Source organism: Hyalella azteca, unplaced genomic scaffold, assembly GCF_000764305.2.
Source record: "Hyalella azteca isolate HAZT.00-mixed unplaced genomic scaffold, Hazt_2.0.2 contig5692, whole genome shotgun sequence".
Taxonomy (NCBI): Eukaryota; Metazoa; Arthropoda; class Malacostraca; order Amphipoda; family Hyalellidae; genus Hyalella; species Hyalella azteca.
The window spans coordinates 54,065-68,564 of record NW_025935874.1 but is presented as its reverse complement, the minus strand read 5'-3'; the positions used below and the strand labels follow the sequence as shown (position 1 = coordinate 68,564).

At 39.7% G+C, this 14,500-nt stretch overlaps 1 protein-coding gene across 1 annotated transcript in view; it reads right to left on the bottom strand.

The window, feature by feature from the left end:
• Positions 1-14,434, bottom strand: part of LOC108682907 (cyclin-G-associated kinase) — a 26,973-nt gene extending 12,539 nt beyond the window's left edge. Inside the window, exons 1-14 of the mRNA XM_047880605.1 lie at positions 14,381-14,434; positions 11,329-11,468; positions 10,748-10,809; positions 9,168-9,342; positions 8,652-8,758; positions 8,003-8,164; positions 5,000-5,077; positions 4,360-4,439; positions 3,822-4,033; positions 3,221-3,283; positions 2,922-3,059; positions 1,376-1,475; positions 859-974; positions 71-279 (exon numbers count right to left, since the gene is read on the bottom strand). Coding sequence (XP_047736561.1) covers positions 71-279; positions 859-974; positions 1,376-1,475; positions 2,922-3,059; positions 3,221-3,283; positions 3,822-4,033; positions 4,360-4,439; positions 5,000-5,077; positions 8,003-8,164; positions 8,652-8,758; positions 9,168-9,342; positions 10,748-10,809; positions 11,329-11,455 — 1,629 coding nt within the window. The 5' untranslated portion in view covers positions 11,456-11,468; positions 14,381-14,434. The remainder of the gene's footprint in view (positions 1-70; positions 280-858; positions 975-1,375; positions 1,476-2,921; positions 3,060-3,220; positions 3,284-3,821; positions 4,034-4,359; positions 4,440-4,999; positions 5,078-8,002; positions 8,165-8,651; positions 8,759-9,167; positions 9,343-10,747; positions 10,810-11,328; positions 11,469-14,380) is intronic.
• Positions 14,435-14,500: the final 66 nt, after the last annotated feature.

The following is a 14,500-nucleotide window of genomic DNA, read 5'->3' as shown; positions in this document are numbered from 1 at the left end:
GTGCAGCACTCACCATACAGTGCAGCACTCACCATACAGTGCAGCACTCACCATACAGTGCAGCACTCACCATACAGTGCAGCACGGCCACTCTGCATGAGTCGCCAGCGAGGTAGGTGGCGACGTTAGTGCAGGCGCTGTACAGGTCGTGTAGGGGCGGCGGGCGGCGCGCGTGCCACGCAAGATGTGTCAGCGTCCCGCCAGTGTAGCGGCCACTGTAGTGGCGGCCTGACACGTTGTACACGGTGTAGTGGCCGCCATGACGACCGTCCAGCACAGCTGCACGTAATGCTTTCTCTTACTGCCTTCATTTGAGATGATACAAATTAAAATCTTGAGGAAAATAATATTTTTATAAAAGAAAAAGGAACGAATTGGCCGCCAATTACAGTGGCCGCAAACTACGGTGCCACTAACTACAGTGGCCGCCAGCAACAGTGGCCGCCAGTATCAACAGTATCAATGGCCGCCAGTAACAGAGGCCGCCAGCAACAGTGGCCGCCAGCATCAGTGGCGGCCAGTATCAGTGGCCGCCAGTATCAATGGCCGTCAGTAACAGAGGCCGCCAGCACCCGTGGCCACCAGTATCAATGGCCGCCAGCAACAGAGGCCGCCAGCAACAGTGACCGCCAGTACCAGTGGCCGCCAGTAACAGTGGCCGCCAGTACCAGTGGCCGCCGGTAACAGTGGCCGCCAGTATCAGTGGCCACCGGTAACAGAGGCCGCCAGTAACAGCGGCCGCCAGTAACAGCGGCCGCCAGTACCAGTGGCCGCCAGTAACAGTAGCCGCCAGTTACAGTGGCCGCCAATAACAGTTACGGCCAGTACCAGTGGCGGCCAGTAACAGTGGCCACTTACCTCTGACGTCGTCAATATGGCTGCGGTAGGCGGCCTCTAAGCCCTCAGCAGGGAAGGACATGACGATGAGGCGCGACGTGAGGTACGTCATGTCCAGGTCTGAGCGAACCATCGATCTGCGCGGTCATGCATTATTTACTCGTTGTACCTTAACTGTAAGGCAGCGTTAATATCATAACATTACACCATTGTACATTAACAGTAAGGCAGCATAAATATCATTACTTATTGTACATTACACCATTGTACATTAAGAGTAATGCAGAATTACTCATTGTACACTAACAATACTGCATCATTAAAATCTTTACTCGCTGTACATTAACAGTAATGCAGCATTAATAACATAACTCATTGTACATTAACAGTAATGCAGCATTAATAACATAACTCATTGTACATTAACAGTAATGCAGCTGTCTCTNAGCTGTCTCTTATACACATCTAGATGTGTATAAGAGACAGGAGATACACGGTACACTCACTGAGACACGGTGGAGATACACGGTACACTCACTGAGACACGGTGGAGATAACTTTAGACGAGGTATCCTTGATGTTCCTGAAGAGGCTCCCCGAGTAACCCTTGATTGACGAGAACAGCCCTCCACCGCCTGCTGTGTATAAATTGACAAATAATTACTTTCATCTCTTCTTCTATATACAAACTGCAAGAAATTAATGAGGCACAACGTTAAAAATACTTTAGACGGATTTTTTTTATTAACAAGCATCATTTCTTCACAAATAAAATGAAAATATGGAAGAACATTTCTTAATTCGAGTTTCATAAGACCAAGGTTTTTCGTGATTTCTTTGGAGTAAATCTTATTCAATAACAGCGCAATGTCATTTTTTTAGCTCACTCCTATAAATTTATCTCAATTATCGAGATTATGTTCACTACTTTTACAATCAATCTTCTATAAGATATTGGCAATAAACTTTTTGGTAATATGAAATCCAATAGATTAGAAGCATATAAAAAAATATTAGAAGCATCCATCACTTAAAATGTTCCCCTGAGAAATAAGGCACTCCTATCTAAAAATAAATATACAGGATTTCTAGAATATACAGGGTGACCCAAATAAAAGTTGCTAAAAGTAAAGGCTCATAACTCGAAAAGTATTAAACGCAGAAAGATGAAATAAAACCACATGAAAAAGTATAACTTCAAGTTTTATTTGGTAGGTACATGTTACCAAAGTTCTCTATATATTTCATAGTTAAAACTCGTTATTTTTTTAAGATCTAGATTCCCCTACAATGCAGCAAAATTCTGAGCAAAGAGTTTTCATTGTCGAACAATTTTACCTGAAAACTTCACCAACCAAAATAAAGAGAGGTTATTTCACCAAATACAGACAAGAAGTTAGTCTCAACACAATCAAGAAGTGGATACGTCAGTGGAAAGATAAAGGAACGATCCTGAATCAAAATAAAGGTCATTCTGGACGGCGAAGAACTGGAAGATCAGAAGAAATCATTGCCATGATTGAAGAAAGAATCAATGAATCACTTTTGGATTTCTTCCTATGGAGTTATGTGAAAGAAAAAGTATTCAGTACAAGACCAAGCAGCATTGACAATCTGAAGATAGCAATTCGTGAAGCTCACGCACTTATTGGAGCAGGATACCTTGTCTGCAGTAACGGAAAATTTTGAAAAACGTATTGAGCTGTGTATTCAACAGCGAGGCGGTCATTTTGAACATTTATTGTAATCTGAATAAAACTTGTAGTTATGCTCTTTCATGTGTTTTTTATTACATCTTTCTACGTTTAATAATTTTCGAGTTATAAGTCTTTACTTTTAGCAACTTTTTTAGTGGTCACCCTGTACAAGTAAAAAATTATTAAACTTCCAAATGTTCTACAGAAATACTAACAAAAAGGTGCAAAACTGGGAAAAGATCAAAGAATTTATCGAGAAAACCATTTCAAGAATAATAATTTAAACTAACAGCATAAAATAAAAATTCAAAACACATCAGACCGCACAACTTCAGGCATGACATTTGAAAATGAAATAAAAGTCAACTAAAATACAGAGGAAGACACCTTGATTCTGTGGCGGCGGCGGCGCAGGTCTGCCTTCAGGCGCCGCCTGAGGAGGTCTGCGAGGGTCTGTCTGCGGCGGGGACTGCTGACTTGCAGAGCTCGAGAACAGACTTAGTCTGCTGGTCTCTGACTGGTGAACTGTAAACACACGATCTCTGAGAACAGACTTAGTCTGCTGGTCTCTGACTGGTGAACTGCAAACACACGATCTCTGAGAACAGACTTAGTCTGCTGGTCTCTGGCTGGTGAACTGTAAACACACGATCTCTGAGAACAGACTTAGTCTGCTGGTCTCTGACAGGTGAACTGCAAACACACGATCTCTGAGAACAGACTTAGTCTGCTGGTCTCTGGCTGGTGAACTGTAAACACACGACCTGTGAGAACAGACTTAGTCTGCTGGTCTCTGACAGGTGAACTGCAAACACACGATCTTTAGGGGCAGTGATAGCTAATCTTCACCAGTCTAGGAGGTAATCTTTACTAATCTGAGAGGTAATTCCATGCCTACGGGCAGATCTCAAATTTCACATTAAGTGACCAAAAAATGCCAACACTGTAGTTAACACATAAATCTTGTAGTATTGCTTGATATTGCTCGAACATCAAGCAACAACAAATGTGTCTCTCCAGTTACCAGCGATCTAACTATTGTATTTTTTGTCTATTGTGTGATGATAAAAAAAGTGTCTATCTGAGAACAAGTGTCTAATGTCCGAGTGTCACATATAGAGTATCCTGGGGTATGTAAATAAAATAATATACATAATATTATATTACAATGACGCATAAAAATAATAAAATAAATTATTGCTAAAATGAAGACATATACAGGGCAGCAATAAATGGTGCGCGCTTCAGCTTCAGAGGACTCCTGAAGCTGAAGCCCTCATAACCCACCTGGCGTGAAGCAGTCTATAGGGACATGCTTCAGCTTCAGAGGACTCCTGAAGCTGAAGCCCTTGGACTCGGCGACGGCAGCAAGGCGCTCTAGGACGTCGCTGACGGAGAAGCGCAGGCGGGGGTCGACGGTGAGCATCCCGCGCAGGAGGGCGTGCAGGCACTCGTAGCGCCCGTCCTTGCTGGGCAGGCTGTAGTTCCCGTTGATTATCCTGTCAAATATGATCATTTAGTGTATAATAAATCAAATTAAGAACCAATTAATTGATTCTTCAAATGAATGAAACGATTGAAAACATACCTAGGTTATGAGCCGTAATTGAGGGTGGAGCTAACAGCTCACGGTCGGTAAGCGACTCGAAAACTGACTATAACTAGCGACCCAACTGACATCACCACGCCCCACAACTGACATCACCACGCCCCACAACTGACCTCACCACGCCCCACAACTGACATCACCACGCCCCACAACTGACATCACCACGCCCCACAACTGACATCACCACGCCCCACAACTGACATCACCACAACTGACCTCAACTTGGCCGAGTCTTCAAAAGGATGTTTGAGGTAGCACAGGTAGTACGTGATGCAACCTAAGGCCCAAATGTCCGCCTGTAACACAACTCAAGTTATAACAGTGACCAGGTTCAAGTATCTTTTGTAGTGCTGAATTACCATTAAATAATTCATGGGTGTTATTTAGCGTGTGTGTTCTTCACTATCACACTGACAACATAACTGTTGTACCGGGTACACTGAATTTATGAAAAATGAATCACTGACACTAGAGGGATTTTCACAGGAATATGGTAGTTCCAAATAAAAAAGAGTCATTCATATATAAATGAAAGATATTGAAGATTTACCAACGTATGAGATAGAGAGAAATGTTAGAAACTAAGTAATCAGTATATATGGGCCTTATTTAAATTAGGGATTTAATTTTGAAGTAAATCAGGCTACAGAAAAATTATAATATGATTTCACTCATAATTGACCTGAGTGGGTCACTTAATAAGACCAGCAGCTTGATCAAATAAAAAATAGTTAACAATTGTTTACATTCATAATCTGCATTTTCATCCCACGAGATAATCACTAATCAGCCAAATTCAGATTTGAGTCTTAGTATCATACATTATAATTTGGTGGCCGAATATAACGAGTCTGACCTTGCCTGTTATAGGATAATTGTTCCACGTGTCCAGCATCTCAGGCGCTCTGTACATGGGCGTTGTGTGAGACGCCATCTGTAGGGCAAGACAAAATATTTCAACTGATTTTAGAGCATTTAAATTCGGGACACTTCAAATAAAATTATAACCATGTACCAGTATTAAAACTTGGCACCGTGCAGCATGACACTGAACCACGCAGCACGACACTGCACCACGCAGCATGACACTGCACCACGCAGCATGACACTGCACCACGCAGCATGACACTGCACCACGCAGCATGACACTGCATCACGCAGCATGACACTGCACCACGCAGCATGACACTGCATCACGCAGCATGACACTGCACCAGGCAGCATGACACTGCACCACGCTATTGGGGGCGCTATCTCGCTATTATTGGGGGCGCGTCTGCGTCGTGGCGAGACCCCTCTGGGAGGGCCAAATTGCCCCCACTTCAACCTCACTGGGGAGCCGTGGGGAGATGGCTCCCCAGAGTGCTGCGTCCTGGGAGGCGCTACCCGGTTGGATTGGACCAACAGTTTTTTCCGATGGGGGACTTGGAGACCCCGCTACCAGGTCCCTGTACCTTCTCATCCTGCTTGGTGGTGACATCGAGCTAAACCCGGGCCCCATCACCTATTGCCCTGCCTGCACCAAGCGTGTGACATCTGCTCGCTGGAGTAGGGGATCTGTCTCGTGCAACAGTTGCAAAAAGCTGGTTTCACCTCACGTGCACCTCGCTTCCAACCCATGGACACCATACCAGCAACTGGCGCTGCTCATTGTGCCGCCCTGTGACCATCGCATCTGCACCGCAAGTCCTACAGCATACACCGGCACCCCACGTGCCGGTGCGCCCTCCGGCTCCTCCGCTGCCACCTCGCCCCCTTCCTGGGCCTCCCTCCCCATCTCGCCCAGTCCCTCCCGATCGACCACAAGCCAACACACCACCGACCCGCCTTCAAAACCTTAAAATCCTACAACTCAACATTGACGGCCTACGCACCAAGCATGTTGAACTCAAACAATACATGCACTCCAACAAAATTCACGTCGCCATTATACAAGAGACAAAGCTTAGGCACTCGCATAAGACACCATCCATCCCAAACTACACTGCCATCAGACAGCATAGGCAACACGGAGAGGGTGGGGGATTGATTACGTACATTCACCACAGTGTTGCCTACCTGGAGAAAACTCAGCATATCAGAACTCTAACACAAGTAGATAGGCACACGGAACTACAGGCATTTCACATCCAGACAGGTCACAAAAAACACATTATCCTCATCAACATATACATTCCTCCAGAACACTCACCGGGTCTACCGGCCCGCTAAACTCCCACACTCCATGCATTAAACACACTACCAGACCTAATCCTTGGAGGCAGGGTTGGCAATGATTAAATCAAAATGATTAAATCATGTGATTAAATCACTTGATTTTTTTATAAAAAATCATGATTTTTTTTATTTTTTCGATTTTTTGGATTTTTTTAATTTTTTCATATATTTAAATATATTGAGTGGCAGTCTTTAATTTATATTGAGGTATTGTTATTAATGGTTTATTATAAATGTACTATAAATGACAAATTGGTATATAAACTTGTTGCCTTTAGTGTGTATTAGGTTCCAATAAATTGAATGTTTTTGGTACAGAGGCATCAAGTGTGCAATACATTGTACGTAGCTAGCAGCTTAGCTAATTATTATAAGGCTATAAGTAGTCTTTAACTATTTGACTATTTGTTATATATTGATTACAATATACAATTTAAATCTGTCAGCTAGTGAGCTAGCTAATACAGGGTGGGGCAGAACTGATTGAACAGTTTTGGGGCAAAATAAAAGAGTAATGGAGGTACATAAAGAAGAAAGTTTATTCTCCTCAAGCTTAACATAACATACCATTTAAAATACTTATGTTTTGCAAACAATATCAGGAAAATGGTGTTTGTTAGCTGCATCACACTGTTGGAGTTGTTCTCGGAAGTTTTCTACAGCACGTTCACACATATGGCGAGTTATGGCCATAACCTCTGCTGCAATAATCCATCCCCTTAGCTGTGGTAGGGTGTGAGGGCAACTTCTGAACTTCTCTTTTAGATGTCCCCAAAGAAAGAAATTGCAAATGCTCAAATCAAGTGACCTCAAGGCCAGTGTAAATCACCCCTCAGAGACACCAGACCTCTGGGAAACATGTGTTTCAAAACATTGGGTGACATTCGAGCTGTGTGAGCTGTAGCCCCATCCTGCTGGAACCACACGTCTTGCAATGCTTCATTTTCAACAATGTTTTCTATCCTGGGCTGAAAGAAATTTGCAACATTGCAGCATAGCGATCGGAATTCACTGTTACGGTTACTCCCTCCTCTGAGAACGACTCAAACAGTGTGTTGCAGCTAATGGCCCCCATCTTCCAGATATTGTTTTCAAAACATAAGTATTCTAAATGGTATGTTATGCTAACTTCTAGGAAAATAAACTTTCTTCTTTATGTACTTCCATTACTCTTATTTTACCTCAAAACGGCTCAATCGGTTCTGCTCCGCCCTGTATATTGAGAGGTTGAGATTGTATTGACCTTTTAGGCAATTAGAAAGATTTTCCACCCTAATACAAGTATTCTAATTAAAATATTTAATTTCAATCTTTAAATATGTGAATTTAAAACTAGAAACAAAACGATTACAATTATAAGACTATANGACACTGCACAGCATGACACCACGCAGCATGACACCACACAGCATGACACTGCACAGCATGACACCACGCAGCATGACACCACGCAGCATGACACCACACAGCATGACACTGCACAGCATAACACCACGCAGCATGACACCACACAGCATGACACTGCACAGCATGACACCACGCAGCATGACACCATGCAGCATGACACCATGCAGCATGACACCACGCAGCATGACACCACACAGCATGACACCACGCAGAATGACACAGTCTTCATGCTAACCTCATCCTCCAGCATGGCACGCTGTTGAGCGCTCCAGGAGTCATCGATGAAGTGCTCCGTGGTGGTGGCGGAGCCGAAGTCGCAGAGCTTTATCGTCCCCTCGTCGCTGATGAGGAGGTTCTCCACCTTCAGGTCTCGGTGCAGGATTGGGGGGCTTTGCATCTATAACAAAACATTTCTCTACATATTTTGTCAAAGAAAAATTGTGCAGATGCAGACTCTGAACAGAGCTGAATGCAGGACTTTCCCCATTGTGAAATTGGGTTGACATGATAATGTTAATGATTTGGATTACAAACAGGCTTCATTAGAAGGGAAATGACAATTGAAGAAAATGTAAAGCATAAGAAGATATCTTGATACTTTTTATACATGCATTGAACTGAAAACAACATGCGCCAGTATAACTTCTGATACAAATTTGTACTTTTTTCCAACTCAGGGTGTAAAATGAATGAATATCACCATTGAAAAAAATTATAAGCCATTACTATAACAATTAAAATATTCTGAAATAAGATAAGTAATTCCACCTTAACACAGTGACATTTAACGCATCTACTACAAAATACCTCGTTACTTCATCAAAAGAAATTAAGATACCAGGCACAAGTGGAACATTAAAGCATCAGACATGATACCGACAGACCTGCATGTGCTGCACAGCTCTCGCGGTCTGGTAGACCACAGCACACACTTGGTCTAGTGACAGGCGAGTGTCTTCCAGGGCACGTAAAGCATCTATCATGGACCCTCCTGCAAACAAAATTAATTATCCATTATATATTTATAACAAGCTACACACTGTTAAATTTATACATTCATTGAAATCCAAACTTCAGTACGCTTGAAATATTAATTGAAGGCTCAAATAGGAAATTAATTAGGTGTATACAGGCCTTAAACTACACAGTCATAATGAATCCAAATTATTTTATTCTAAAACAAGCACTAAGAACTTGAGTGCACTGCTACATAGAGCAGAGTTGACTTACATGCACCAACAACAGAACACATTCCTCAGTTAAACATAGCTCAGTTAGCAACAGAAAACTTCCATCTCTCACCAGAACATAGCTCAGTTAACAACAGAAAACTTCCATCTCTCACCACATCTCTCACCTGAACATAGCTCAGTTAACAACAGAAAACTTCCATCTCTCACCTGAACATAGCTCAGTTAGCAGCAGGAACTCAGTTCTGCCCTGGTTACTCGAGTTCTTGTCAATAATCTCACAACCGATGAACTCCACGATGCTGGGATGGCCAGAGAGTTGCTTGGCAAAAGCTATCTCTTGATTGATGGCAGCACATGAAGCATCGTCAGCTGCCAACAGGCGCTGTAGAGAATTCATTAGAAAATTAAATAATTGTTATATATTATTTTAAAAAAATTTTATGTTTGAATGACTTAGCAATCAAGGGCTAGGAAAATTACAATCTGAATAATAGCCGTACCCAGTGAAAATTTACAGACGCATCAGCTTCTGATTTGGATTACCAGAAGCTGGGGCAACTCTAAATTTCACTAGGGTAGGCCCAGGCAGGCATTGCTGCATTCACTTCAGTGAGTTTTATGATATGAATGCACTGTAACCATAAATGTGAACTATCTTTACAGGAAATATCAATAAAGCACAGAGAAATACTGCTAAGTAATATTACCAATACGTATGAGTGGATATTGTTAATTAAATCAGAAAATTATGAGTTCAAGATTAATCTTTTCACAGACAAAGGTTAAGATATGGATACAGGTATTTTTAAAGAATATATATAGTATCTTAATAACTAAAAAAATGATTGGATAGATGGCTTGATAAATATTTATTGCACATCTTGTTTTTAGTACACGGCTACTTTTGAGAACATGGTGTTATTTAGCACAAATCAACAGCATGAAAGAAAACGTTTTTTATCACAAAATTCATGTTAAGACATTAGTAAGTCTGCCTTTGTACATGTGAGCACTCAGCTAGAAGTCAACAATTTTGCAGGAAATGTGAAATAGAATTAGAAGGAAAATTCTAAACTCAAACTATCACAATAATAAGTTTGTAATAATAATTAACAGTGTCTGGACAATTTCTCTTTAGAAAATACACACCAGAGACCAAATTACAAAATGATTTTCTTATTCAAATACTAAAGTGTCTTCACCAATATGACTGATAAGATTACAAATCTAATTTTCAGGGTCCATATTATTATGTCTAATAAGTTATAGACATTTAAATAATAGGTATAAGTTTAAAAATTAATTTTCAAAGACAACACTTCTAAAAAAATCCAGTGTCTCCAATGTAAAACATGTACAATGAATTTCTAATTTTGATTTTGAATATTAGAAAATTAATTTTTTAATTATTTTAATACATAGAAGAAATTAAATTTTCGAAATTATTTATTCTGTCAATTGATTTGTGCATTGTATCTGACTTTACACAAGTCTGCAAAATTTCAGGTAGATTGGACAGCTAGAAGTGTGTTAAATATTGATTATATGATTTGTAGCAGACAAAACTATTTTTTCAATTTTTTTAACATTGAAAAAAATGTAAATTATTTATTCTGTCAATTGATTCATTCATTGTCTCCAACTTTACGCAAGTGTGCAAAATTTCAGATCAATTGGAGAGGTAGAAGTGTGTTAAAAATCGATTATAAAATTTGTAGCAGACAGACAGACAAACAAGAAGTGAAGTTAAAGAGAAGTGTTGTAATGAACGAAAAGCTAGAACAAACCTTGAGAGCATAATGTCGCCCACTGGCAGTGTCTTGTGCAACATACACAAATGCAAAACCTCCTGAAATGCAATAAATTCATTAACAATATGAAAATATTTCTGTTGATACATGAACAATATTTTCCAAATAGATGGCAGGACAATAAAACAGATTTGTTGTGTATATATTTACTGACTTGAATATATTTAATGAAGCTATCAATAACATGATGAGGTTCGGATCCCCTGAATAAGCCATATAAAATTCATTAATAAATTATTTAATGGCAATCATAAGTTAAACTATTGTTCAAAAAATTATAACTAGTTTTGAAAATATTCAGAGAAACTTATTAGAATCATTTTCAATAAAGTTTAGGTTTTTTACTGATGAATAAATGAATGTGAAGATATGCGAATAAATGGGAACTGAAGCCAATATTAAAGAATATAGTTAATACATTAAAATTTATATAAAGATCAAACTGCGGTATCTTCCATATAAATGTCATTATCAGGTTTCATTCCTACATCTCAATTGAAATCTCAGAAGTTTGGCTACTGTAATAAAATAATTTGGAATGTAAAACGTGAACAAACCTTCAGCAATAACTTTTTTGATGCGCAGCTTGAGCCCTGCTACCTCAACTTGCTGGCCGACATAGTCATCCGAGTTAGAGCCTTCACTGCCGAGGTATCCTAGTGCAGTCTTGAATAAATCTGACATGATCACTGCATATCTGTAGTAATGAAGAAAAACATCTAGAAAATTTAAATATTACAGTTTAATATCTATTTGTAGCAATTTTTAGATAGGTACAGTCATTGATTATTGAAGAAATTTTTAAAAAGCTGGTTTTCCTTCCACACAAACAGATAATGGTACATAAATTCAAATTGTTTAAAATCATTTGCTTGGCCATTTAATAAAGAATTTTACGATAGATAATTCAATAAGCATTGCGTTACATTGCTAATGAGCTATCATCCTTCCTATCTATCTTAGTACCCCTAGCAGTGAGCTTGCTTCAATATCCTGGCATGGCAGTACCAGTAACCTGATGTGGAACATCTTTTTCCTGCTCAAGGTAAGCTAGTGGGCCTGCTGGGTGTCACTGATCATGTTGATGTTTCTCTATTTATCTTAGCTAGTAAGAAGTAGCACAAAACGCTTACCGTCTTCACCCAGGCTGCTGCTTTGCCACAATGTCACTGTTTACAATAAATTCTATCCTTGGGCAAAAAAAAAACAGATATTGATCAGAGGTGGATTTGCAAGAAGCTGACTATGGCAGCTTAGGGCCAACTCCTCATATGATTTTTTAACTATGCTAGTTTCAATTTTTTAATCTTTTTGCATTAGTATTTCAGCATCTAAGTTAGGCATTGCCCTCTTAATATCAATCTTTAAATCTGGCACATAATTGCTAAATGATTCTTTTCTAGTTTATTTAGTTTTTGAGCAAAGCTAAAAATATTATATTTTAGGGTTTAATCCTTCCTTCCATTAATGGTCTTAGAGGTTCCCCAAACAGCAGTTGAGCTGTAAAATTGCAAATTTTTAAAAATTATAAAACTTTTTAGCCTCAATATTTTACAGGTTACTGAGGTTAGAACGCGAAAATATCTCAAGTTATCTTCAACACAATGAACACATCAGCATCAAAATCTGCATTGTCAGACCAACATACCATCAAATGGGGTAATAATAGTTGGTTTTGAGCATTTTCCATTTAATAACTTCATACCATGAAACACTATTTTGCATCTGGCACCTTAAAAATAGCATATGGAATTTTTTGAAGATGCCATTTGATAGCCCTTGCTAAGAGCTTTAAAATGAGCCCAAACTTGTTTATGAAATGTTTAATGGTAAGAAGTTAGGGTAAACGCGGTATATTCCGACATCGTAGGTAATTCCGTCACCTCTCCAGCTTTTCCTTTATATTAAGCTTTGTTTTAGTTCCATGCGTTCATTGATGGTTGAAATGGTGACGTCATACATTTGCGTGTCGAAATACTGCAAAAACACTAGGTCTTGGCCATCTAGTGGGAAAATATTGAGATCCAAAGAGAGACAATGCATGCCACGTGGTGAGATCATCGAAAAATGTGTCAAATTTGACAGTTGACATGGCTCTACCAAATAGTGAATAACTGTTTTTATAGGAAGAATATTATGGTTTGAGACTTTTAAATGCGTCTGTGAATATATTAGGAATCCTTTAAGTATACTTGTATTCACTGATTTCAAGTCGTAAATACATAAATTAATAGATGATTAAGTTGAGATGTTGGATTTAGACACATGAAAACTAATTCCGACACAACTTGAATTGGACACACACAGATCGTTCAAAGCTTTGTACAAAAATTGAAATTTGCTTAATTAAAAGCCTAATAGCTGTTAATTAAAACGTAATTAAGTAGTGTTCAATATTCGTTAGTGTTCTAATTCAAAGCCGTGTTGTATCCCAATACAGCTCACACAGCAAACGGAATTCGAACACGTGGATGTCGGCAATATGTATCAGTTAAATTTGAAGCGATGACGCAAAACGACTCACCACGTGTCGAATATTGCCACACAAAGTGACGGAATATAGGGATTTGGTAGGTTTCCATTCTAAAGGCTTTTTAATAAATATGGCAAGTGGCAACATTTTGTGACGTTTCATCGTTGCTGACACGTAGTGAAGTGTTTTGAGAGTCATGTGACATGTGAAGGCAACAGAACTGACGTAACGCATACGGTTTTTTTTTATAGTTTTTCATTTCTCGATGCGTCCTTAATGTGTCGGAATATACCGCGTTTACCCTATTAACAAAAAAGAGGCTCAAAAGCAATAAAGCATCCCTTCTTACCCCATTTGATTTGATGGTAGATGATGTACAGGGGTACCTGTTTTGCCAGCTAGGCTAGTTATGGTGACAAACCAGAGATTTTTTTTTAGAATCAGTTCATTTTTAATCTCCTCATTTACTCAATATTTAAACCAATTTATTATGTATGATAATGCTGGTATCCATAATACTTTGCTTGTCTACTTATAACTATAAGACTCAAAAATGAATTTGAGGGAGTCTAAAAAACTCTCTGCTTTGCCACTATCAGGCTGTCACATGGAAATGGCCGCCATTTTTTTCTGGGATGAGATATGCTAATTCTGTCAGACACATATTTAAGCAAACACTCGTGTGCAACTTTTATGCATGTAACATACTAACATTTTTAATATGGTGAATATTTTTTTGCTACAGACCTTAGCTTAGCTTAGCAGAGCGCAGAGGTACTGTTCCAAAATCTCCTGTCGCCTGGCTTAGCCTTAGCCCACTGCCCAGTGCCCACATAGCCTACAACTCTAAGTCTAAGGCAGCCGCCAGCCGGCAGGCCAAGAGCACGACAACCTAACGGGCTGCGTAAATAATTCATGAGTCATGCCTCACCAAGTGTACAAGACCCTAACGCTAGAAACGGCCCACGGGCCACGGGGACGACTGACGACTCAGCCTCTCAGTCTCTCACAGTCTCACTCATGTCTAAGAGACTAAGATCAACGATCACTAAAGTGACCGCTACTTCGGCGGCACAAAACTACGTAAGAAATTAAAATAATATTTTATTTTAATGGCACAAACATAAACCACTTACATTGCTTAATAATTATGTAAATCACGGATAAATAGAACAAATCCTCCTCGCTTCTTCTTCTTCTTTTTGGGGTGTCTACACTGGGTAGACTTAAAGCCACAGGTCGACCTCGAGGACGGC